General features: G+C 45.4%; 1 protein-coding gene across 9 annotated transcripts in view; it reads right to left on the reverse strand.

The window, feature by feature from the left end:
• Positions 1-23,565, reverse strand: part of OBSCN (obscurin, cytoskeletal calmodulin and titin-interacting RhoGEF) — a 277,846-nt gene that overhangs the window by 3,206 nt on the left and 251,075 nt on the right. For all 9 annotated transcript variants that reach the window (XM_061585960.1, XM_061585958.1, XM_061585965.1 and 6 more), the window contains 15 exons: positions 22,980-23,006; positions 21,173-21,325; positions 20,846-20,891; positions 18,007-18,084; positions 12,285-16,896; positions 11,066-11,188; positions 10,635-10,745; positions 9,609-9,776; positions 8,379-8,501; positions 7,267-7,437; positions 5,481-5,574; positions 3,828-4,067; positions 2,902-3,125; positions 1,463-1,538; positions 354-503 (listed from right to left, as the gene is read on the reverse strand). In XM_061585960.1, coding sequence (XP_061441944.1) covers positions 354-503; positions 1,463-1,538; positions 2,902-3,125; positions 3,828-4,067; positions 5,481-5,574; positions 7,267-7,437; positions 8,379-8,501; positions 9,609-9,776; positions 10,635-10,745; positions 11,066-11,188; positions 12,285-16,896; positions 18,007-18,084; positions 20,846-20,891; positions 21,173-21,325; positions 22,980-23,006 — 6,396 coding nt within the window. The remainder of the gene's footprint in view (positions 1-353; positions 504-1,462; positions 1,539-2,901; positions 3,126-3,827; positions 4,068-5,480; positions 5,575-7,266; positions 7,438-8,378; positions 8,502-9,608; positions 9,777-10,634; positions 10,746-11,065; positions 11,189-12,284; positions 16,897-18,006; positions 18,085-20,845; positions 20,892-21,172; positions 21,326-22,979; positions 23,007-23,565) is intronic.

Raw genomic sequence — 23,565 nt, forward strand, 5'->3', positions numbered from 1 at the left:
CGTTTGAGTTCATTGCCTCTAACCAAGTGCTACAACCAATGACGTCTGCTCTTACCTGCCTGCAGAATCCAGCAGAGCCAGGTGGCTTGAGATCAGGCTGCCTGTGCCTACCACCACACTTTCAGGGATATAGATTTTTGCTAACCAGAAAGGAATGGATGAGCTGTCTATGGTGGCCTAGTCTCACTAGATACCCACGACTCGGTGACCTGCTTCCTGGGGTGGATTAGTTAAAATTGAGATAACTTGAACGAGGGCATCTTTTTTCCTTTGTGGGGTGGTGGAATAACAGAGTAATAAGCTGACAAACCCTTGAGAAAGGCTGCCTTAGAAAAAGAGAAGGACCTTCTCACCATGGATTAGAGGACAGGGTGCTTTGTAGGAATGAGACGGCTCCTCCCGAGAGGCCCGCATAGCATTTGTTGAATTTGATTTTCTCTCGTTTGACAAGCCTCCCAAAGTCCCAGGCGGCCTGAGAGCTAACGGGGTATTCCGCACTCAGCCTGAGGACAGAGGAGAAGAATGTTAGAAATGGTTTGCCATCAACTTGGGCAGAAGCAGCACATCAAAGCGACACATGGTCTCTAACACTGGCCCTGGCAAGCACACAGGCACATTTTAAATATTTTTCATCAAGGCTTTATTAACTAGATATACACAGTCCCGATCACCCTTGTCTTCGTCGAGTAACTTCTTCTGGTAGGGATCTCCTCCTTGATCACGTTCCTTGCAGGGCAAGCACAAAAGGGGAAACTCCCCACAGGCTTACTGCCTCCCTAGACCTCAAGATCTTTTTCAGGGCTTCCCACTCGCCCTTCTCTGCTGGTTCTGTCCCATCATCATCAAGTCATGGAGGTGCCACTCTTCCCAGGCCCTGTTACGCTCTCTTGGCCACCCCCCTGCTCCCCCCACTTGCCTTCTCCTCTCGCTACAGCCTCAATCAGGGCTTGACTAGTCCATTTCCTATCCCAAGGGCTGGGAGTCTCCTCTCTCTTTCTCCCTCCCTCTGCCTTTGGTCTCTGTCCCCTTCCTTCTTCTGTCTCAATGCTGCCTCCTGTTTCCCTTCATGCCTTTTCAGGATCTCCCTGCCCCCTCCCTCCCTCCACTTTCCTGTCTGGCCTTCTCCTTCCTCTGACCATCCAAGGCTTCCTTAACCCATTGATGCCCGGTGCCCATTGGGACTGGTGGGGTGGAGGAAGGCTGGGAGATCAACAGTAGGAGGTGGAGCTGAGCCAACAAGGAACAAAGTGGACTCATCCCACTTTTGTCTCCACCTTCCTCCTCCCTGCTGAGTTTCCTGCAGTTACTACACTCTGGCTATCATCACGTGAATCCCAGTGCATTTCCGTTCCACGCCTCCTTTGCGTATTTTCTCCAGACCTGTTGCGCTCTAGTAGATTTTAAACAGTCCCCTCCCCTAACAACATGCACACCCGAGAAGAAGAAACTTAACGTGGCTTACATGATGAAAGCTGTTACGCCAATGGCCCAGATGTCAGTCTGTGGGACAGCTCCTTTATCAGACAGGAGTTCTGAAGCTAAGAAGACATCTTTGCATTAGGGAAGCCTCTTCAGGAACTTGCTGAGAAGGCACGTGTGGGGTGGCTGAGAGCCATTCAAGGCTTGAAAATGAAGCAGGAGACAGGTATGCCCGTGTCTCTTACGCCCTCTTCCCATGACGGGGGGGCGGGATGGTGACAGAATGGACTGTAGAGATCCAAAGGGAAGGTGGAGGGTTGAGGGCATGAAGGGGATGGTGCTAGCTCTGGGGAGAGACAGTGGCCAAGCCAGCCTGGGGCCCTGATCCAGCTAAAGTTAATCATGACTCGGGATGGATCTGTCCATTTTGGTTTCTCCTCCATTTCCCATTTCTCCAGATTTCTGTGGCAATTTGTTTTTTTTAAAAAAAAAAAATCCTCATGAAACTTTCGTCAGCGTTTTAACTGAATTTCTCCTAATAAACACATTTTTAATGCAGCTTTGCCTAACGTCAACATTTTTGCAAAACAATATTCCCTGGTATAATGTCTTTGTCTACGTTATTTCCACTAATATATGCATTTTTGTACACGTTACCTGGCTGGAGGACCGCATTGCGAAATTTGGAGAAGTGCGAATTTCACAGGATGGCTGTTTTTCACTGTGCATATTGTTTCGGAAAGTGTGAATTTGGTAGGTTCGCCTTTAAATGCAGACTGAATTAATTTTCTTCCCCCATCCCTAAAAATGCCTAGGCCCTATTTAAACCAATGGAACAAACTATGCATTGTTCATTGTTGTCCCCCTGCTTTCAATATGACTTGATCATGATTAACTTTGTAAGGATCAGAGCGAGGTTATTGAGCTGAGTGCAATATACAAATCAAGCGATTTGTGATGTGGGACTATAACTGACCGCACAATAGTTTTGTTATGTGGTTCTATGATCTAGCTTTGAGCTAGGGGAACGGCCACAGCTCTGTACCAGCTCTGCACACACACTCTGCAAGGAGAAGGGCCCAGCTTCAAACCCTGGCATTTCTAGTTAAAGAATCTTAGGTAGCAGGACTGAGGAAAACCTCAGTCGGAGGCTATGGAGCATCACAGCCGGTGGAGACTGGCGGCTCCGATGTCAAAAGGGCAGTGAATCTGCTCCAGGTTTTCATCAGAATTTTCAAGGAGCTGTCCATGGTGCTTTCATACCAAAACCCGGAGTGGATTCACTGCCCCACCAACATTGGGGCCACCAGTCTCCACTGACCACAGCCAATCAGAGTAGCCAATATTGGGCCCCAACGGCCCAGCCACCCAACTCAATATTTGGCAGCTTCATATGCCCGTATAATCACCGACCGGACCAGAGCTTCCAGATCCGTAATCCTTGGATGATACATTTACCAACCCCAGACAAGCTCTACTCACCCATAGTTTCCACATAGTCTGTGCACCCATCCAGGGTAATGACTCTGTCAGGTTCATAGAATTGCGCATTGCCAAAGTCTAGGAGTTTAAGCAGGTTTGGTTCAATGATAATCATATTTTCAGATCTCAGGTCCAAGTGCAGAATGTTCTGAGCATGGAGGTATTCAACAGCACTGAGAATCTGCCACAGATAGTCCCTGACCTCCATCTCTGAATAGGATGATCTAAGGAAGAGGAGAACCTGATTAAACCCAAAGGCTATGCTAGTCCTCCCTAAGGCTGTCTCAGTTTGGGATGGGACAGCCAAGGGATGGACAGACATTCTTGGCTGAAAGCAAATTAAAAGGGCGTTCTCTAGCTGGTGTCGTATGGGTTTAAGTGTGGAGGAGGAAGAGGAGGAGAGGCCCCAACGCTTTCACAGCTGATGCATATTTAGTTGTGTTGAAACGAAGAATGGAAAGACCTGTCTGGTTTGGTTCTCTCAGTTTCTCATTTTTCCAACGTTAAATTCAGTTCTCTACATTTCTACAGCGATCTGTGATTTTTAAAAAAATAAAACTCTCATGAAAATTCTCCACCATTTTAGTGCGAATTTCTCCAAATAAACACATTTTTGTAGGCAGTTTTGACAAAGGGACACATTTTCACAAGCCGTTTCTCATCACGTCATGCCTTTTTGGCATGTCATTTTCACTCATGTATTCATTTTTATGCACTTTCCCCTAACATATACATTTTTGTGAATGTTGCTTAGTTTGCGAACTGCATCCCAAAGTTCTGATAAACGGAAATTTCGAAGGGTGGCTGTGTTCGGTCCTCACATTGTTTTGGGAATTGCGAATTTGATCAATTCTGCTTAAAATGGGAACGGAATCGAAATTCTCACCCATCCCTCGTTGAAACTGCAGCTGGGCAAGCAGGCTTACCTCCCAGCCAAAGCATTCAGTAGCTCAGGCCCCACACAAAGTTCCGTGATCAGCACCAGGTGGCGTGGGCTCACATAGGCCCCCTGCAGCTGCCCAACGTTGGTGTGGTGAAGCTTCCGCAGGATGTGGTACTCTTGGAGCACAGCTTCCTTGTCTTCTTCCCTGTAGGGGATTATCTTGGCCGCCAAAGCATTCCCGCTGAGCTTCTCTCTGCACTGCTTGATGATGCTGAAGCGTCCTCTGTCCCAAGGGGAGAGCAGGGTGGGGGGAGGAAGCAGGCACAAACGTGAGCAAGCTGACTGCTACTTCTCCCCCGGTGACCCCCGGCCCACATGCTGGCATGCTTTGAGAACAGAGTGCCCCACAGTATTTTGATAGTTGTTTGCATTGGATGGCACTTAATGGGGAAAACTGCTGCTGTGCCACTCCTACCAGAAAGGTCTCGTAGCAGCCCACGCATTGGTTACCTAGCCACAAAGTTCAAGCCTACAAGCAGAGCTTGGAACACTTACTTTTTTGAACTACAACTCCCATCAGCCCAATCCAGTGGCCATGCTGGCTGGGGCTGATGGGAGTTGTAGTTTTAAAAAAGTAACTTTTCCAAGCTCTGCCTGCAAGTGGAACTTTGGCACGTGGAGCAGCTGACCTCGCAGCCTTCTCGGAAGAACTCATTTGCTGCGTGTCAGGCCGACAGCTTCCTACAGAGGGCTCAATGCTCTCTCCAGCACAGGAACCCTCATCTGGCCTTACTGAAAGAACCCTCAAGCAACTACTTGCACATCTTCCTGCAAAGCTTTGATTTCGTTGTTTGTTCGTTTTTCGGTGGGCTGTGAGCTGTCCCTGTCCCTCAGCTGTGAATGAGCTTTGTCAATCCCACTTTGCCACTGAAAAAGCTACACACAGGAGTGTGCACAGCTCTAGTTTAGTGGGGCAGGAAAAGGAAGATGCCTGAACAGCGTCTGCCAGCACTACGGCACACATCTCTTCTATCCCCTTTAAAAAAGGGGTGGGATGGAGAGGTTAATGGTTACTTCCTCCCCAACACAGACACACACACCCTGCATTCCAGATCTAGACAGAGTGCTTCATATCCAGGCAAGCTGCTGCCATTAAGGGGAAAATGCAGGTACAATTACTTCATTTTTAAATCAACCTTTTTGGTGTTTAAATGTACATGTACTGCCTTCGATTCCGACTTATGGCAACGCTATGAATACGGTTTTCATGAGGCTGAGAGGCAGTGACAGGCCCAAGGTCACCCAGTGAGCTTCATGGCTATGTGGGAATTCAAACCCTGGTCTCCCAGGTCGTAGTCCAACACCTTAACCACTACACCACACTGGATCTCTTTTGGTGTTTAGAGGCCCTTAAATATGATATAAAAACAACTATTGGGAGGGGCGAGGTTGGTGTTGCTACAGTGATGCCTTTTAGAGAGAAAACAGGGAGGGGGGAGGATGGTGTTCCCATTTTAGGCCACATTTGATTATTCCTCAGGAACTCCGATATACACACTGAGTGGACAGTGCATGCCAAGAGCACCATTCTTAAAAAGCCTGCTTCCAGTTAGCAAACTGAATTCCTACACGTATCGAACCTGCAAGAATCTGACTACTGGTTGCTAAGGAGAGGTGAACAAATGGATCTCAGTACCTTTTTATTTCCGTCTGGAAGGCATACGTTTGGTGGGATGGCTGAGCAGAAGCTGCCATTTGGCTGTCCTCCTCTGAGTCCAGAGACTGGAATGCTGGAGGGGGTGTGGAAGGGAGAGAGAGAGATGGGAGGAAAAATGCCAAAGCAATCAATCAATGTTGAAATGGGAGAACTGTAGCTAGCACAATGCAGACTGACAGCATCTCTTTCCAAGACGCTTTCCGATCGGGGGCCATCAAGCACGAAATAATCATTGCTTTTCCAATTGACGGCCCACACTGCCGAGGTTGATGCTCTTTCTTCTGTTTGTTCAATGCCCTTGGGAGGAGGCGAAAATGTGACATCATCCCATGGGCATTCCAGGAAGAGAGCCAGCTGGAAAAGCAGCTTGCAGACATGCCAGAGAGCGAATGAAAAACACCCTGAAGCCACCTCCTAACATTGATTATGAAGGTAAGTGCCAAACTCTCAAAACCACCTCTGCAAATTTCAGCAAGATTTTCAGACAAACGGCTACCTCATGCACAGGAGTTTTGCAAAATTGGTGGATGGAGCTCAGCACAGTATTAATGTGCTGCTGCTATTTTTAAGAAATTATATAGACTTGCATGTGAGTTATGCTTGCTCTGTAAATTTTATTGTTGAAACCCACTCTGGGACTGTATTGTAATGAAGGTATTATTGTTCTTGTTGTTGTTGTTAACAACAACAACAACAACAACAATGCATTAGAATAAAGAGTGGTTGAGACTTGAGACGGTAAGAAGTTACCCAAGCAGTGAGGCAGGAAGGAAGGCAATAGCAGACCTGCCAAAGGGCGCCCATGAGGCCAACGTCGTGGGGGAAGGAGGGATCAGGGCTCCTCATGTGACATTTTAAACAATGGAATCCAAGTCATGGGCAGCAGAGCTCCTGCACACCCTCTATGAATTCTGGAGCACCCATTCCCCCGGCAGGCCCTCCCAGGGATGGGCGAATCTGACAAATTTGGTATCTCACACTTCCTCAGTCTTCTAATCTTAAATTCACTTCTCCACATTTCAACACCAGGTTTCAATTTTTTTAAAACGTCCTCATGACAATTCATCAGTTTTCATGAATTTTTGTATGCAATTTGTTTAATATACACATTTTTGCCAACCATTTCCCCAAAATTTAATGCATTTTTGTAGGTTATTTTCACTACTTTATGCATTTGTGTGCACACTTTAGCATAATAAATGCATTTTTGTACACATTACTTGACTGCAAAATTTGGAGAAGTGCGAATTTCAAAACATAGCTGCGTTCCGGTTCGCAAAGTGCAAATTAAGTAAGTTTGCCTTTGAATGTGAACTGAACTGAATTCTCTCTCATCCCTAGTCCCTCCTGTCCCCCTGGAAAGCTGCCTCAGAAAGTCAGGAGGTGCTTGGAGTTGACCTCCAATCGAGCCCAAACAGCTGCAGTAGGAACAAGATCCAAAGATTTGGAGAAGGCATGTCCCTTGTGCACACAGAAGGGTTTGAGAACATGTGCAGGTCTCCTGGATTCCAGCGAAATGGTAGGTCATGAGGTCCTTCAGCCCCCTCCCTCCCCAGCCGTGCCATTTCAGAAAAGACTTTACATGGAGGAGCAAAGGCAAGAATGCAAAGAGAGGAAAGGATTCCAGCCTGACTGAGAAGGACGGAAGAAGCAAATACCCTTCAGCTCACATGGCTATGAATGGCATTTCCTGAATTCAGATGATATCCCATGTTTATGTTGCTGAAGAGGTGAAGCACAGTGACTTTATTCATTATGATGATACCTGCTGCGTCGGTTTCGCCAATTTTCACTTTGGCAGTTGGGTTGCTGTACGGGCCGACACCGCTCTTACTGACACAGGCAAACCTGAAAGAATACACCAGACCCTGAGGGAGATGCTTGGCGGTGTAGCAGCAGTCCGAGATGCCACTGGCCAGAGTCTTCCATCCGCCATCTAGGCCAAGGAAAGAGAAAGAAGAAAGTTTAATATTGGAATCCAGAGGGCGGCATATACCAATACCACATTTTGACAGGGTGGGTTGGGATTAAGGTTTACAGGAAGGGAGATTTTCAGCTCTCGCAGAAATGGCAGAGCTCTTCTGCCATTTTAGACAGATGCACTATTTTAGGTGTGTGTGTGACATAACATTTTAGATTGTCTCATAAGCATTACATTCAGTACTTTATATTCTCTCCCCCCCCACCCCCTTTATGGATTTTTATTTTGCACTGTCCCTATTTCTTCAAGCTGTTTCTTGAAAAGCAGCCTCATACCCTCAACCTTCTCAAGTTCTGGAGAAATAGCAGTTTTATTTTAAGTCTCTACGGAGGAGTGGAAAAGATTAAAAGTACTAATGCATATTCAGAGTTCCCAGAAGTGCACAGCTTCCATTACAGAAGGCACAGAGGCTATGTCCAAAATAAAGCATGCCAGAGAATCCATGGCAATATGACAGTGCCATTAATTAATGGAACAGATTCACTTTCCATCGTCCCGAAGTGGTCTTTTTTCTAATATATTTTGTAGGATTTGAAGGAACCACCACCTCACGACACCCATAAAAACTAGTTGTTGAGAGAATTTAGGAGGTTGGGGGGGGGGTAGAAATACCATTTTTTGGACTGTGGGCAATGTTGGCGTTGTCAAATTTACCTTTGTCTTGGGGGTGGGAACTATTTGGACACAGCTTGACCTTCTAGTACCTCTGTTATGGCAGTGGATTAGACTGTTTTGGACTCCCTTATGATTCTATAGTGTGTGTGGGGCGTGGGAGCTAAGGCAAGGCCTCAGTCATGTTTTGAGAACAAGAGATAATGCAGGCTGGCGAGGACCAGTTTGTACAATAAAGTTTGGGACATGGAATGAGAATGAAATACAACTGAGTCCTCCTTTACCATCCTTTTTGCAAAGTACAGAGTAAGTCACAGGAGTGTTCATCTCCACTGGCTTCCAGGCCAGCTCTACTCCATCTTCAAGGACCTCAATGATAGCAGGCGATGGTGGATTGGAAGGTGTCTCTGTCAGAACAGAAGACAAAATTATGTCTGTGACTGGTAATATAAAGCCATCCACATTGCAAACCTAGGACCAAACTTTAGCCTTTGTGTTTGATATTTTCAACATAAATAACTGGTATGAGGGAGGGGACTGAGCTGGATTGGAGCCAGAACATTTGAGGGGGGGAGTAAGTGTTTGCCTTTTCCCCCATGCCACAATCCTAACAAAAATCCTCCTCTAAACTCAAGCTACTGTTTGCTCTGGAAAGTTTCTACTGCTATAGGATTGGGTGAAGGGGTTGGTCTGGATGATGTCTTTGGGTCCCCTTCCACCCTTTGATTTTGAATCTGGATTATATTGCATTGTACTGTATTACAGCAGAGGAACCTGCTGTACTGGTCAAGCCAGTTTCTTTGTTACGTTAGTGGGTCTGTCAAGTACCTGACGTACATGTCTAAAGTCGTGATCAAGCGAAGATGTGTTGCTATAGGAACAACTGGGGTAGGCCTCCTCACCTCACTCATCTCAGGGCCAAGAGATGCCTGTGAATCTGAAGTTAAGCTGGGAGCTCTCCAACACTGAAGGCCTTCAAGAGGCAGCTGGACAGCCACTTGTCGGGAATGCTTTAATTTGGATTCCTGTACTGAACAAGGGGTTGGACTCAGTGGCCTCATAGGCCCCTTCCAACTCTACGATTCTTTGATTCTATGACTCAGAGAGGTTTACCTTGCTCTCTGTGCTAAATCCAAAGCTATGGCTTTCAGAAGCCTCCCCTAGATGCCTAATGGGGAAGCAAGATCTTTTGGTGTGTTAATGTTGTGAACCTTTCCATCATATGCTCAGGTTGTATATATGTGAAAATAAAACCATATATCCTGGTAGATAGATAGATAGATAGATAGATAGATAGATAGATAGATAGATAGATAGATAGATAGATAGATAGATAGATAGATAGATAGATAGATAGATAGATAGATAGATAGATAGATAGATAGATAGATAGATAGATAGATAGACAGACAGACAGACAGACAGACAGACAGACAGACAGACAGACAGACAGACAGACAGACAGACAGACAGACAGACAGACAGACAGACAGATAAAGAAAACGTTCCTTTACCTGCTTTCCTTATTACACAAGAGGTGGAAACTGTGCCCTGAGAGTTGGTGGCTACACATGTGTAATTGCCAAAATCATCAGAGGTGGCTGCCAATATTGTTAAAAGCTGGAAGCGTTTGAGCGTAGATGAGATCAGGATCCTATCCGTGCTATGAATGGCTGCTCCATCTGGAAGGAGGAAATTAAATGCCAAAAAATGTATTTATCAAGGATATTTGAACCTCTAATCAAACTGCAGATGGATTAACCTGAAGAATCTTTGAGTAACAGCATTAGGCCAGCCCCAGGAAATTATAGGGAACAGAGGGTAAGAGGGGCTCTCCTCTAGAATAGGCTTGGAAAAAAACAAGAATCCCTCTCTCCTCTTGCTCCTGGGCTCAGAATAGCTTTCTCTCTTCCAACTGGACAGCTAATTTGGGTACCAGGATAGATGGCAGTGCCAACGCCCAGATGATAACAAAATAGATATCCCTTCTGAGCAGCTCACAACCAACCTTTGTTTTTACAGACAAGAATATATAAACGGCATCATCAAAAAGTTCTCCAAATAGTGTACAAATAAAATGAAGAGAAAATTAACACCTAAAATCCACAGCCCAAAGCAAATAGACACAAACCCATCCTCATTAAAAACAAAGATAAATTCAATAATTTTTTAAAAACTAAATGTTATTCCTGGGTAGGCTTGCCAAAACGAAACAAAACAAAAAAATTTCACCCGGCATCTAAAATGATATAACTACTAAGGTGCCTGCCTAATTATGTTTAGGGTAAGGAAATGCTGGCTTCCTCCTGCCATGTCAAACGCTAAGCCCTGGCTACCTCATTCATTCACCACCCTCCTTCTCCCACTGCTGCATCCCTGAGGTTGCACATGTGGTGTACACGTCAAAGGATGGGCAGGGATAGGTGGAAGAAAAGGGCCTTAAAAAATGCTGAAATAGCCTGCCGTTCCACCCTTGCTTTGCCAAAGACCATCCCGGTTACAGATTCTCCAAACATGGGCAGGTGTGGAGGTTACATCACCTTTGAACCATTCAACAAGAGATGATGAATGGGCAGATGTCCGGCAGGACAGAGTCAGCGACTGCCCCAAGACAATTGTCTGGTCAGTGAGATCTTCTACAAAAGAAGGTGCTGGAAAAGAGAAAAGAGCTTTTGAGAACATGAATGGAACCCATAAGCAGTGAGCTAGAAAACATGCATACTTCAAAAGTGTTGGGTTTTACCTTCCCTGGTATAGATTTCTAAGTGAACCAAGCGCACCAGAGGAGTAAGACACCTCCTTCCCTGCTGCCAGATCTCCAGGATGCAATTTGGTAATCCTAGGTGGCTCTCGGTGTTGGTGCTCTTTGTACACTGGCTAGCTTATTAAAGAGGCTTCAGGTGTACAACCTGTATAGGTTTTCAAGTTACACTTTCACAGGTTCTAGCTTTCGATGTAAAAACAGAAGTACCTTTCTCCTTTGTTTTGAGGCTTGGGAGGGTGAATGAAGGGAACCCTGTTTTCTTCTTCAAACCTCCAGACGCCTCCGTCAAGGATACCCGCTCTTGTAGCTCACCCTTCCGCTCCTCTGAGACTGTTGAAAAGGAGAGGAAATATTGTAAAGGACAAGAGCTTATACTTTGGAGTGGCCTATAGTACCTGGGTTAAGCCAATCAACTGGAGGGTGCTTGAAGCCTTAGTGCTTTGTTTGGATATTGTATGCATATAGTTTAAATTACTAGCACCTGCTCTGAGCTCATGGGATGGGGCAGCCCAAAAATTGATAGCACTGCTTGAGCTTTTTAGAATGCCATGGTCCCAGGCTATGGTCTGAAGGCACATGTGGCCATCTCCCTGCTGAAGCTAAGCAGCGTCAGGTCTGGTCAGTGCCTGGATGGGAGAACGCTTGGGAACCATATGGAAGCCACCTTGGGTTTCAATCATGAAAAAGAAAGGCGGGGTAGAAATGAAATGAAATAAATAAATAAATAAATTAATTAATAATAATAAAATGGTGTGCATAAATAAATATTTGAGGAAGAAGAAGAAATTGTGCTACAATAGTCAATACCATTACAGTTCCTGTGCCTAATCATCATGTCTGGATTGCCTTCAAGTCAATCCCGACTTATGGCGACCCTATGAATAGGGATTTCATGGTAAGCAGTATTCAGAGGGGGTTCACCATTGCCTCCCTCTGAGGCTAGTCCTCCCCAGTTGGCCAGGGCCTGCTCAGCTTGCCACAGCTGCACAGGCCAGCCCCTTCCTTGTCCGCAACTGCCAGCTGGGGGGCAACTGGGCTCCTCGGGACTGTGCAGCTTGCCCACGGCTGCACAGGTGGCAGGGCACGTAGCCCCTGAGCCACTCCCTGTGGGGTGATCTTTAGCTGGCCCTTGACGCCCAGGAGACACAAGTGGGGATTTGAACTCACAGACTCTGGACTCCCAGCCAGGCTCTCCTCCCCACTGTGCTATATATTTTGGTCTTTGTATGGTATAGTTAAGTTGTGGTGAAGGTGGTTCTGTCTTCTCTACAGCAACATTTTAAGATAGCTATAGCAGGTCTTCAGGTGCTTCATAACGTCTCATGGCCACCTCTCACTTAGCCAGACTTCCTGCCCCTCCCCTGTCAGGCCTAAGAAGCCCATTGCATCCCCTCAGCCCATTTGCAGCACAGAATATAAACATTACCTTCCCTGCTTTCCTGGTCAGAGGATGACTTTCTTCTCAACATTCTTGACAGGTGGGTGACTGATGCTTTCATCTTCTTCTTTAGACTTTGCTCCATCAGCTCCATGGACTGAGACCGGGCGGCAAAAGGCTTGAAGAGCCCCACTCTGCCTTGCAAAGAGCTCCTGCGCTGCTCAGTTGCATCTGCCGGGAGACCATAGATTTGCTGAGACCCAACCGGAATATCACCTTCCGAATCGGACCTCTTCCCCATCCAGGGTGCTTTAGAGTCTTCCAACTTGGCTGGAGCTTTCTCTTCACCTTTCGGAGCTTCCTGTACAGCCTCACGTTGCAAGTCTCCTTCCCTGATACACACTTTTTTATCCCGATGTGCATGAAATTTCAATCCAGGTAGCAACTTTGCCTTTTCACCCAAAGGCAAGCGTCTTTTGCCGGGTAGGTTCTCGGGGGCTTTTCTGAAGCTAAGGAACTCGAATGGGGAATACGCAATGTCATACAGTTCACACAGGTTGAGGAAGGCAGGCTCTATCTCAGAGATGTCGAATTTTGCTGTCTTGCTGTCAGGGCGAGGCATGTCCTCTGAAAGGTCCTGAATCTGCACTAAGCTGATTTCATACATTCGGCCACTTCTGAGGCTGCCAGGGTAATACGAGGGTCTGTCCCCAAAAGCAGAGCTAGCAAACTGAGATGCCACAGGCATTCCCGCACCTGTATAATCCATGCCTTCATAAGGGGGAGACATCCTGGCTTTCTTACCCATGAAAGGTAGTGCACTGAAACAGTCTTCTTCTCCAGGATATATAATATCTGCTTCTGAGGGATCTGCTAGGCCAACGCCCCCTTCTCTTTTTCCTCTGCGAACAAGATACCGGGTTACTGGTCTTGCTCCTTGCCCAGGTGAGCCTTGGTAAGACGTTTCCCTTGGTGGAGAGACAAGTCTCTTGGATCGCTCTTGATCAGAAACTGACTCTGCCAAAACAGTCATCTCTTTTGACAGGCAAACCATCTCATCAACTAGGCTCTCCAGAGCTTCAGCCTCCATGTCACTGTAACCAGAAGGTTTCTGAAGAAAACGTTCCCTGCTTCTTCCTTCACCAATGGGAAAGGAGGTTTTCTTCAGAGCAACTGGGATTTCTCCCCCAGAGGCTGAGAATGGCACAATTTTAGCTTGGGAAAAGCCTGAAACAGATGGCCTTTCTTGGCCCTTCAGGATAACTGACTTGACTTCACGAACAGTAGTTTGAACATGATGAAGGAGTTCCTGTTTTTCAGCTTCAAAAGGAGAAATTGGAATAGTTTTGGCTTGTGAAGGCATTAAGACTTGTGGACTTTTGCCCTTTGGGATGGCAGAAATCAGCTCACTGCAACCCAAAGATTTCTCGTGAGTCTGTTCCTGACTTTCACCTGAAGAAACTGGGTCTGCTTTTGAGAGACTTAAGATTGGTTGTCTCTCTCTTTGAAGGCCATCACGTTTCCTCTCTCCTGGGGTGAAAAATTTCTGCTGTAGATCTTTATGGTGTTCCCCCTCATGGATCAATGTTTGGACAGCTTCTGGTTGTTCAGAAGGGTCTCTCACCTCACCAAGGGTCAACACTGCTTTGCTGTGAATGGGGGACTTGGGAGGAGGCAAGCCCTTTGGGCTTTCTCTATGAGAGATTGATATGGGGGTGGTTTCTGCTTGGGAAAGAGTTTGAATGACCGAACCTGCACCTCTCAGGGCACTAGAAAGCACCTCAATATAATCAGAAGGCTTCTGTTGTGAGATCTGCTGGCTTTCCCTCACAGATGCAGGAACAGGCGTAGCCTCTAAACTGAGAGGACCTTCTACTTGGGAAAGAGTTTGAATGTCTGAACCTGCACCTCTCAGGGCACTAGAAAGCACCTCACTATAATCAGAAGGTTTCTGTGGTGAGACCAGCTGGCTTTCCCTCACAGATACAGGAACAGGCGTAGCCTCTAAACTGACAGGAGCTTCTGCTTGGGAAAGAGTTTGAATGACCGAACCAGCACTTCTCAGAGCGCCAGAAAGCACCTCACTATAATCAGAAGGCTTCTGTTGTGAGATCTGCTGGCTTTCCCTCACAGATGCAGGAACAGGCGTAGCCTCTAAACTGAGAGGACCTTCTACTTGGGAAAGAGTTTGAATGTCTGAACCGGCACCTCTCAGGGCACTAGAAAGCACCTCACTATAATCAGAAGGCTTCTGTTGTGAGATCTGCTGGCTTTCCCTCACAGATGCAGGAACAGGCGTAGCCTCTAAACTGAGAGGACCTTCTACTTGGGAAAGAGTTTGAATGTCTGAACCTGCACCTCTCAGGGCACTAGAAAGCACCTCACTATAATCAGAAGGCTTCTGTTGTGAGATCTGCTGGCTTTCCCTCACAGATGCAGGAACAGGCGTAGACTCTAAACTGAGAGGACCTTCTACTTGGGAAAGAGTTTGAATGTCTGAACCTGCACCTCTCAGGGCACTAGAAAGCACCTCACTATAATCAGAAGGTTTCTGTGGTGAGACCAGCTGGCTTTCCCTCACAGATACAGGAACAGGCGTAGCCTCTAAACTGACAGGAGCTTCTGCTTGGGAAAGAGTTTGAATGACAGAACCAGCACTTCTCAGAGCGCCAGAAAGCACCTCACTATAATCAGAAGGCTTCTGTGGTGAGATCTGCTGCCTTTCTCTCACACATTCAGGAACAGGCGTAGCCTCTAAACGGACAAGGCCTTCACATTCTCTGTTAGCGACTGAAACTGGGACAGCTTTTGCTGGAGAAACAGTTAAACAAACTGGGCTTTCTCCCTCTAACGCAGGTGCTTTTGTCAAACTGGGTGCTGAAGGTTTCTGTGGTAGAAGTTGTACGTCTTTCCCTCCAGGTATTGATACAGCAGACATGTCTGCCTGTGGGACAGGGATAGTTGAACTTTTACTCTCTGGGACAACTGGTGTCATTTCTGAAGGCTTCCGGTGCAAAACCAAGGAGCTTTCAACCACTGGCACAATCTGTGGGGCCTCCGCGCTCTTGCCCTTTGCCATAACAGCATGTTGTATCTGACCCTGACCAGGAGGCATGAGAGGCAACTGGCCCCCACTTTTAAATGCTCCTTCAGCAGGGGCTGGCTTTAAAAGGACGAGGCTTTCACCCTGAGGAGCAATAGGTCTTTCTTTGCTCGGGACAGAAGTCAGCTTTATCTCATGAGGGAGATCTTTTCCCCTCTCACTGTCTTGGGAGATTGGCAGGACTGTCTCTGACTGAGCGAGTGTCAAATCTGAGCTCTCTCCCTTTGGAAAAATGAGTGCTGTCGTGTCCCCAGGAACAGGAGCTTTGGCTGACTGATGCAATTGCCCTTCCTCACCTTCACCCTTTTGGGCTAACACTGAAGCTAAATCCAATTGCTTCTCAGTGTGAATCAGATGTTCACTTCCAGGAACAGGCGTCCCCATCTTTGCAGAAAGAGGTTGCTTTGATTTCTGAAGCAAACGTTCTTTTTCAGATTGCGGCACTGAAATGAGGGCCTTCTCTTGCTGCTGAGCAACCAGAAATGAACTTTGCCCGTTACCAAGTTGTGCAAAGGAGTCTGGCTGATCCTCGGAAGCTTCTTGTCTGGTTTCCTTTGAGTCTTCCTCTTTAGAAGCCTTCCCAGAGCCTTCTTCGCTGCCAGCCTCAGAAACGCGACTCTGGCGAGCGACCTCGACAGGACTGCCCTGGGAAATCAAGTCACTCTCTTCTTCCTCAATGGATTGTTCCTCAGCAAAGCCTGCAGCTCTCATCCTGTAATCATCCAGCGAACGGCTTCTGCTGGAAACTGGGAAAGTAACTCGTGGTGATTTCTGTGCAGTATCAAAAGAAGCCGATTTGGTCATCAGAGGGCCAAAAACCTCTTCTCTGCCCCTTTCGGCTTCTTCATCCCTAGACAATCCTCCCTCCCCAAGTTCAAACTGTTCGAGAAGGGGTTCGCGCAGGCCACTTAAAGCTGATTTCGAAAACCCTGCTTTCCTGTAGGTTCTCTTTGCTCTTGCTAAATGTTTCCTGTGCTCTTTGCCGGGTGACGAAGGCACATTTGCAAGACTCTCAGACGGCTGACTGTAGAAAGTACTTTTTACGACACTGTGCCTGGGGACGCATCCAGGGGATCTTCCTGCTTCAGTGCTCTCAGTTTTGCCTTCTTCAGATACCAATAAACCAGCTTTATCCTGTAAAGAAGCTGAGTGAAACATTTCTGTCCCACCTGCCTCTGGTCCCAAGAGCATTAGTTCTTCACTTTCTTGTGGCGACTGATCACCCTGCTGCCTCTTCACTGAAGCCTTTTTATGTCTTGCAGGCTTGATTGGTGGCAGCAGGGATTCAGAGTGTTTAACCTCGGTTATGGATTCCTGGTGTTCTGGGTAATTTGATCCCTCAGGCACAGACAAGTGAGGTTCTGGTATAGGGCCAAAGTGCCTTCTCCCTGGAGAGGCTGAAATCTCATTGTCTGAAGATGACCCACTGGTGCCAGATGAGCTGCTCTCTTCCACCAGGTGTCGGGAGATGCCAAGAGATGTGGTTTTATGAGTTTTCTCCAGGATTTCTGGGATAGGTCTCATTACCAGCACAGATTTATAGCTCATAAGAGAACGCTGAGCATGGAAATAAAACACAATGCAAAGGGGTTAAAACAAATGAGAGGGAAAAAACCCTATCTCAAGAGGCTCTAAAAAGATGCCCAGATGAGCTTCTTGGAAAACAGAATGACTGATCGATGCATAGGAACATAGAAAGCTGCCTTACACAGAGTCATACCATTGGTCCATCTAGCACAGTATTGTCTATCCTGACTAGCGATGGGCTTCATTTCTGCAGTAATCAGATTTGCCATCAGATTAATTATTATTTCTGATATTCTCTATCTTTGCGGAGAGAATTTTGAAGTAGCAAGTCTTCGCGCCTGGTTTCCGATTCATCCTTCTTCTTTTTTCCAATTTTTTTTTAAATCTCTTTGAAATCAAGTGTGAATGGATACTTTTATCAATCTACTTTCTATGTGAGATCTTCAAATGTGTATTCCCTTTCACTGATGTCAATGAGGTATTGGTTGTAACTGACAGAAAGCAGCAGGGGGGAAGATACTGACTTGATTATCTGCCTTAATCTATCTGCAGTGCACTTAAAAAGGAATGTAAACAGACAATCATTACAGAGTTCAGAATAAAGACTGATACCAGTGGAGACTTGTGAACAAAACGTAAAAAAGGAGAGGATTCCATCCCTAATCCTGACTGGCAGCAGCTCTCCAGAGTTTCAAGCAGGGAGTCTCTCTGACTCCTACCTGGAGATGCCAAGGAATAAAGCTGGGACCTTCTGCGTGCAAAGCAGATGATCTACCACTGAACTAAGACCCTTTCCCAAATGCACATTAGGCTAGATGCCTGCAACTGTTCTCACGTTTCTTTGCAAATAAGGAAAATACATAGTGAAATCAATGGCAACAAAGTCTGATATTTGTAATTTCATATTGGGTTCCTTTTGCATATTATGCTTTTAGGAATGCACGTAAGATTTTTAAACATGTAGAACTGTAATGTGTAAATGTGACAAGCAGGCACTTGAAAACACAAATGTTAAAAGAGAAAAACAGTCTGCTTTTACTGTAGACCCTTCAGTTCTCTAGAAACTAAACAATAAATGAAAACATAAAATGCACATGTTGAAGCACAAACAGTCAAATGGCTGGACTGATGCCTACTGACCTGCCATTTGCTTCGAGAGACAAAAAATTTGAGCTGCTTTGTCTCTATAAAATGAGCTTCTCCAAGTGGGATGTTATGCTGTAAAGGGGAAAAAGGAATAAATTAATATTAATATAAAAAATCAGATTTAAAAAGAATTTGGCATCATGTTTTAGAAAAGTGACCTTCAAATGCCAGAAAACATTCTGGCACTGATGATGAAGGTATCATTCACTGAATGAGATATTTCACGCGCCATTGGTGCTGCCCAAACAAAAGAAGAATATAAGAACAGCCCTGCTGGATCAGGCCTGTTTTGTCCAGCATCCTGTTCTCACGGTGGCCAACCAGATGGCCCATGGGAACCCCACAAGCAGGACGTAAGAGCAACAGCACTTTCCCGCTTGTGTTCCCCAGCAACTGGCATTCGGAAGCATACTGCCTGAGACAGTGGAGGCAGAGCATAGCCACCATGGCTAGTAGCCATCGATAGCCCTAACCTCCATGGATTTGTCTAATCCCCTTTTGAAGCCATCCAAGTTGGCGGCCATCGCCACATCTTGTGGGAGGAAATTCCAAAATCTAATCATGCACTGTGTGAACAAGTATTTTGTTTGTGCTGAATCTTCCAACATTCAGCTTCATTGAATGTCCCCAAGTTCTAGTGTTATAACTGAGAGAGAGAAGAAGCTCTCCCTGTCCACTTTCTCCATGCCATGCGTAATTTTATGTACCTCTACAATGTCTTCTCTTACTCACCTTTCTCTAAACTAAAAAAACCGAAATGCTGCAACGTTGCTTCATGAACCTGCCTTGCTTCCTTCAGTCCTTTACTTAAAGCCATCAGCTTAGGGCTTCCCTGGACATTATTTTTCCTTACTCATATCCGGGCAAGGAGAAAATACTTGCTGTATACACTCATCACTGTCATGTCCAAATATCCTGACTTGTGAACAGCGTAAGCCAGAGTGGGAAAGTCAACAACATGTTGTATGTGCCAGTTTTGCCTCCAACCATCATAAACACCAGAAAGATGTGTGTCCAGTGTTAAGACATTGTATCGCAGAGATACAGGTAGGGAGAGCTCCATAGTAGCTCTGTGGAAAGAGCTCTTGTCCTTTTGGGACTAGAAGGGAGAGGTAAGCATACATTCCTCATGGAGGCTTCCAGATAGCAATGGCTTCAGCAACTCCAGTGTAAGGCTGCCAATGCAGGGAGGCAACAGGAACAACCTGTGCAGCCTGGGTTTCAGTTTACACAAATGAGTGCTTCCGCCCATATACAGGCATACCCCACTTTAACATACGCAATGGGACCGGAGCATGTATGTAAAGTGAAAATGTACTTAAAGTGAAGCAATTATCTATGCATGTACTGCACTGCAATCGCCACTAGATGGCAGCGGCGTCATGCCATTAAGTGTCCATAATTGCAAAGCACGCGTACATTAAGAGGGGTATGGGGGCATATGGAGCATGCACGTTATAGCGAGGCAACGTTAAGTGAAGCGACGTTAAGTGGGGTATGCCTGTATTCCTTTCTTGGCACTCTGTTCTAGATGCTTGGCCAACTCTTCCATTAGCTCCCAGATTGGATGGAAAGACTTATCTGCCCTTCAGGATAGACAGCACTGGGCTAGATGCGTCAGTATGTGGAAACCTCACATTGTCCACATTAAGGCATTTCAAGTTTAACACGACCAAAATGTAAACTGATTCTGATTTCAATGATAATGATATTCTTCCTGCTTCTGCTATTTTTACCACCTTATGTTTGTGTGGAATTGTTTAACATATGGTTTTAAGTACGGAAATTATGTCAAGTTTTTATTCCTACAAGAACTATGCACATTATTATTGTGCATTTATGTCCTGAGCTTTTAGGAAAGGGGAGAGAGGATATGGAAGAACAACAACAACGGAAGAGCTTCCTAGCATGCTTCATAGTGACGGTAGCTAGTTAACTGTAGCCCTCACTGTGCTGTATCGTGCCTGTCCAACTGGCTTAGGGCTGATCAAAATGCAGGCTGGCACATTCCCTATCTGTTTACGACTCTTGAGTGTTAGGGGAGGCTGGTGGCTCCATGTCAGTAGTGCAGTGGAATCCGCTCCAGGTTTGAGTCTGAACTTTCAAGGAGCTGCCAAGGTTCTGAAGCACCTTGGACAGCTCCTTGAAAAGTTCAGACTAAACCCAGAGAGGATTCCACTGTTCTACTGATGTGGAGCCACCAGCCGCTACTGTTGAGCAGAGCTTGGAAAAGTTACTTTTTTGAACTACATCTCCCATCAGCCCCAGCCAGCACCATGCTGGCTGGGGCTGATGGGAGTTGTAGTTCAAAAAAGTAACTTTTCCAAGCTCTGCTGTTGAGTATACTGCTTCAGAATATCCATTGGAGTATTTCTGGCCTGCAGGCAAAACCTGGCCCACCACAAGTTCAAATTTGGCATGTGAGGCCGTTTTCCCCAAACCATGCCTACCAGCTTCACACCTGATGTCATATAGTACATCAGGTGTGGGGTAGATAGAGACGTGGTTGCCAATGCACAGTTGGGAGTCTAGAAATGTGCCCTCAATTTAGCATTGCCAAGGGGAAGCAGGCTTTGGCTCTATTGACCATCAGCTGATGGATGGTAGACCTGAAGCCTGCTGGATCAGGTGTGCAAAGGAGTTCCTGATGGGGATGCTCTGATACTTGGGGGCTGTGCATGGTGCTTTGAAGTCTTGACTACACTGTAATCTCAGGCTATTGATAGTTGGGCAGCCCCACCCATTTGTCTGATGAGGCTAGATCCTGATAAAGATCTGGCCCCTGGAGCCAAAAAGGTTCTCCACCCCTGCCCTAGAAGCTGTTAAAGCTTACCATGAACCATGCGTGGGAAAGACACTCCAGAGCCTTAGGCCTTGCCCTAGGGAGAGAGAAAAGCAGCTGATATGTCATGGTATAATTCTGTCTAGCAGCAATATTTTCCAATACCCTGAATACCCAGGGAAGAGCCCCAGCTTGCTTAGATGACCATTTCTAGAGAGCCTAACCATGCCACTGCAGCTCCTTGTGAATTGGGCCTGAATGGCTGTGATTCTAAGCATTGGAGAAGTGACAGTTTCTCTCTCTTTCTCTTACACACACATACACACACACCACAAACCTTGAATGATGCCACTGGGAAATGACTAAAAGGATACTCACTGTGGAGACGACTGCAGTATCTTTCTGATAAAATCCTGTGCTTTTATGCTCAGATGAACAAATTCAGGAATATCCCACGAAACTGTTGCATTCTGAATATTTAGTAGGGTTGCTCTGTCATTTTCCCCAGCAAATGGTGATTTGCACGTCAGGCTAATCGTTTCAAAAGAATACAGACATTTTAAGCGGTTACCATTTATCCCTACCTGACACATGAGGATGGGCAGATGTGCCCATTTCAGTTCCCTCAGTTTCTCATTTGTCCAATCTTAAATTCAGTTCTCCAAGTTTTAATTTAAAAAATATAAAAAAATCCTCATCAACATTCTCCGTTCGTTTAGTGCCAGTTTCTCCTAATACTCATTTTTTGTCTGCAGTTTGGATAAGTGCAGATTTTGAACGATGGCTGTTACGGTTCTCATATTGTTTTAGAAAGTGTGAAATTTGGCTTTAAATGAGAACTGAACTTCTCTCCCATTCCTACTAATAGGTAATAATAACTGAGAGAAAACAGCATGGCCCTAACCACACATCTGTACATGTATGTCTACCCAAAAACAGAAGGCTGGTGCTGGTCATTTATTGATCACCCTTGCACCCTTCCACCTTCACAGTAAAAACAAACTTTCTAGATGAACTGGAAACAGTTTGAGATCATCTTTGATCTTGGAACTCATTTACGACCACAGCAGCCAGATAGGGAAAGTCATTTTTATTTCTGTTTAAGCAACAGAGACCAGGAGAAGAGATCTGTCTCTTTCAACAAGCCTTTTAAGTAGAGACCTTATCCCATTCTGCATCTATGTTTGAACTGTTTTGAAGATGTTCTAAGTATTTAATTGCTTGTTTGCAGCCCTGGGCGTCTTCTGGGAGGGAAGGGTGGGATATAAATTTAATAAATAAATAAGAGACAATGATAATCACTTGCAACCATATGTTGTGTTTACAGATCTTTCATCATTTGTTTCTCAATTTCTCAATTAGTTTGACCTTGCTCTTGAATATTAAGCTTGTTAATTCCTGTTGGTAAATGAAGACACTCCTGGACTTAATTACTTGTTCTTATCCCATGTTCTTAATAATGTTTGTGGAATTAATTTTTGTTCTCTCTGGCCTCCTGTCATCAGCATTATCTTCTTTTTTAATCCAGGGAAGCATGTCTATAGCTATATTGATCAGAGCTTGGAAAAGTAACTTTTCCAAGCTCTGATATTGATACAGGGTTGTTTTTAATTTACACAGGATATTCTCAGAATTTTCTGATACCGTATAGGCCTCAATCTTAGCTGTGCTACCTGATAATACAGATAACAGAGATTAGGTTCCACTAAGCCAACCAAGTGTGCTGTTGATTGCATTCTGACTCCATTCTGGGTTGCTTATCTTTGAGATAAAAACCAGAATTTTTGCCAGCTTTTCAGTTCCTGACTCTGTGAGTAAAGGAAATAAAGCAAATAGAAAAAAATGGGGGAGAAGTGTCATTTTAACGGCTTGAGATTCTAGGTAACCACGAGAGCTTCATTTTTCTCACCTTCCAATATCAGATTATATGTTTTGTTTTGAATTAATTAACAATGGCAATATTGCTTGTGCCAGACCCACAATTTTATTCCAAGATATCTGACTAGGTTGCCAGATGAATTTATATCAAAATTCAATTCTATATTCCTTTACTAAAGAAGAATACGTAATGGTAATAAATTCTGACTTTTCCTGACTTATTTTGTGTCCTGATATAAGACCGTATTTTTCTATACGCTAAAATAATATAGAAAAAAATTGCATACAATAATTTTGAAGTGCTTACCTTAAATAGCAAATGACTCCAACAGGCCTGCGGGGGGGGGGGGACAGAAAAGCCATGTGTGTCAGAAAGAGATTTTAATTCCCATGAAATCTGTGCAGACAATTTCATTATGTTAATGTGATGATTTTATAAATAACCACCTGGTTGATGCTGCACCAATCATGTTGTTGATTTAATGAGAACAATGCCAATTATTAAGTGTTGCAATCTTAGAATGTTTTCATACATGGCATGCTATACAGCAGCCTTTCCCAACAGTCCCCAGATGTTGTTGGACTACAACTCCCATCAGCCCCAGCCAGCATGGCCAATGGCCAGGAATGATGGGAACTGTAGACCAGCAACATCTGGGGACCCAAAGGTTGGGAATGATTGTAATACAGGTTGAACTAGTTATTTGGGGCAGACCTATGAATGTTATACAGTCATATCCTGCTTTAACATACGCAATGGGACCGGAGCGTGTATGTAAAGTGAAAATGTACTTCAAGTGAAGCAATTAGATGGCAGCGGTGTCATGCCATTAAGTGTCCGTAATTGCGAAGCGCGAGTACTTTAAGTGGGTATGGGGGCGTATGGAGCATGT

The sequence above is a fragment of the Rhineura floridana genome, chromosome 10, assembly GCF_030035675.1.
Source record: "Rhineura floridana isolate rRhiFlo1 chromosome 10, rRhiFlo1.hap2, whole genome shotgun sequence".
NCBI lineage: Eukaryota > Metazoa > Chordata > Lepidosauria > Squamata > Rhineuridae > Rhineura > Rhineura floridana.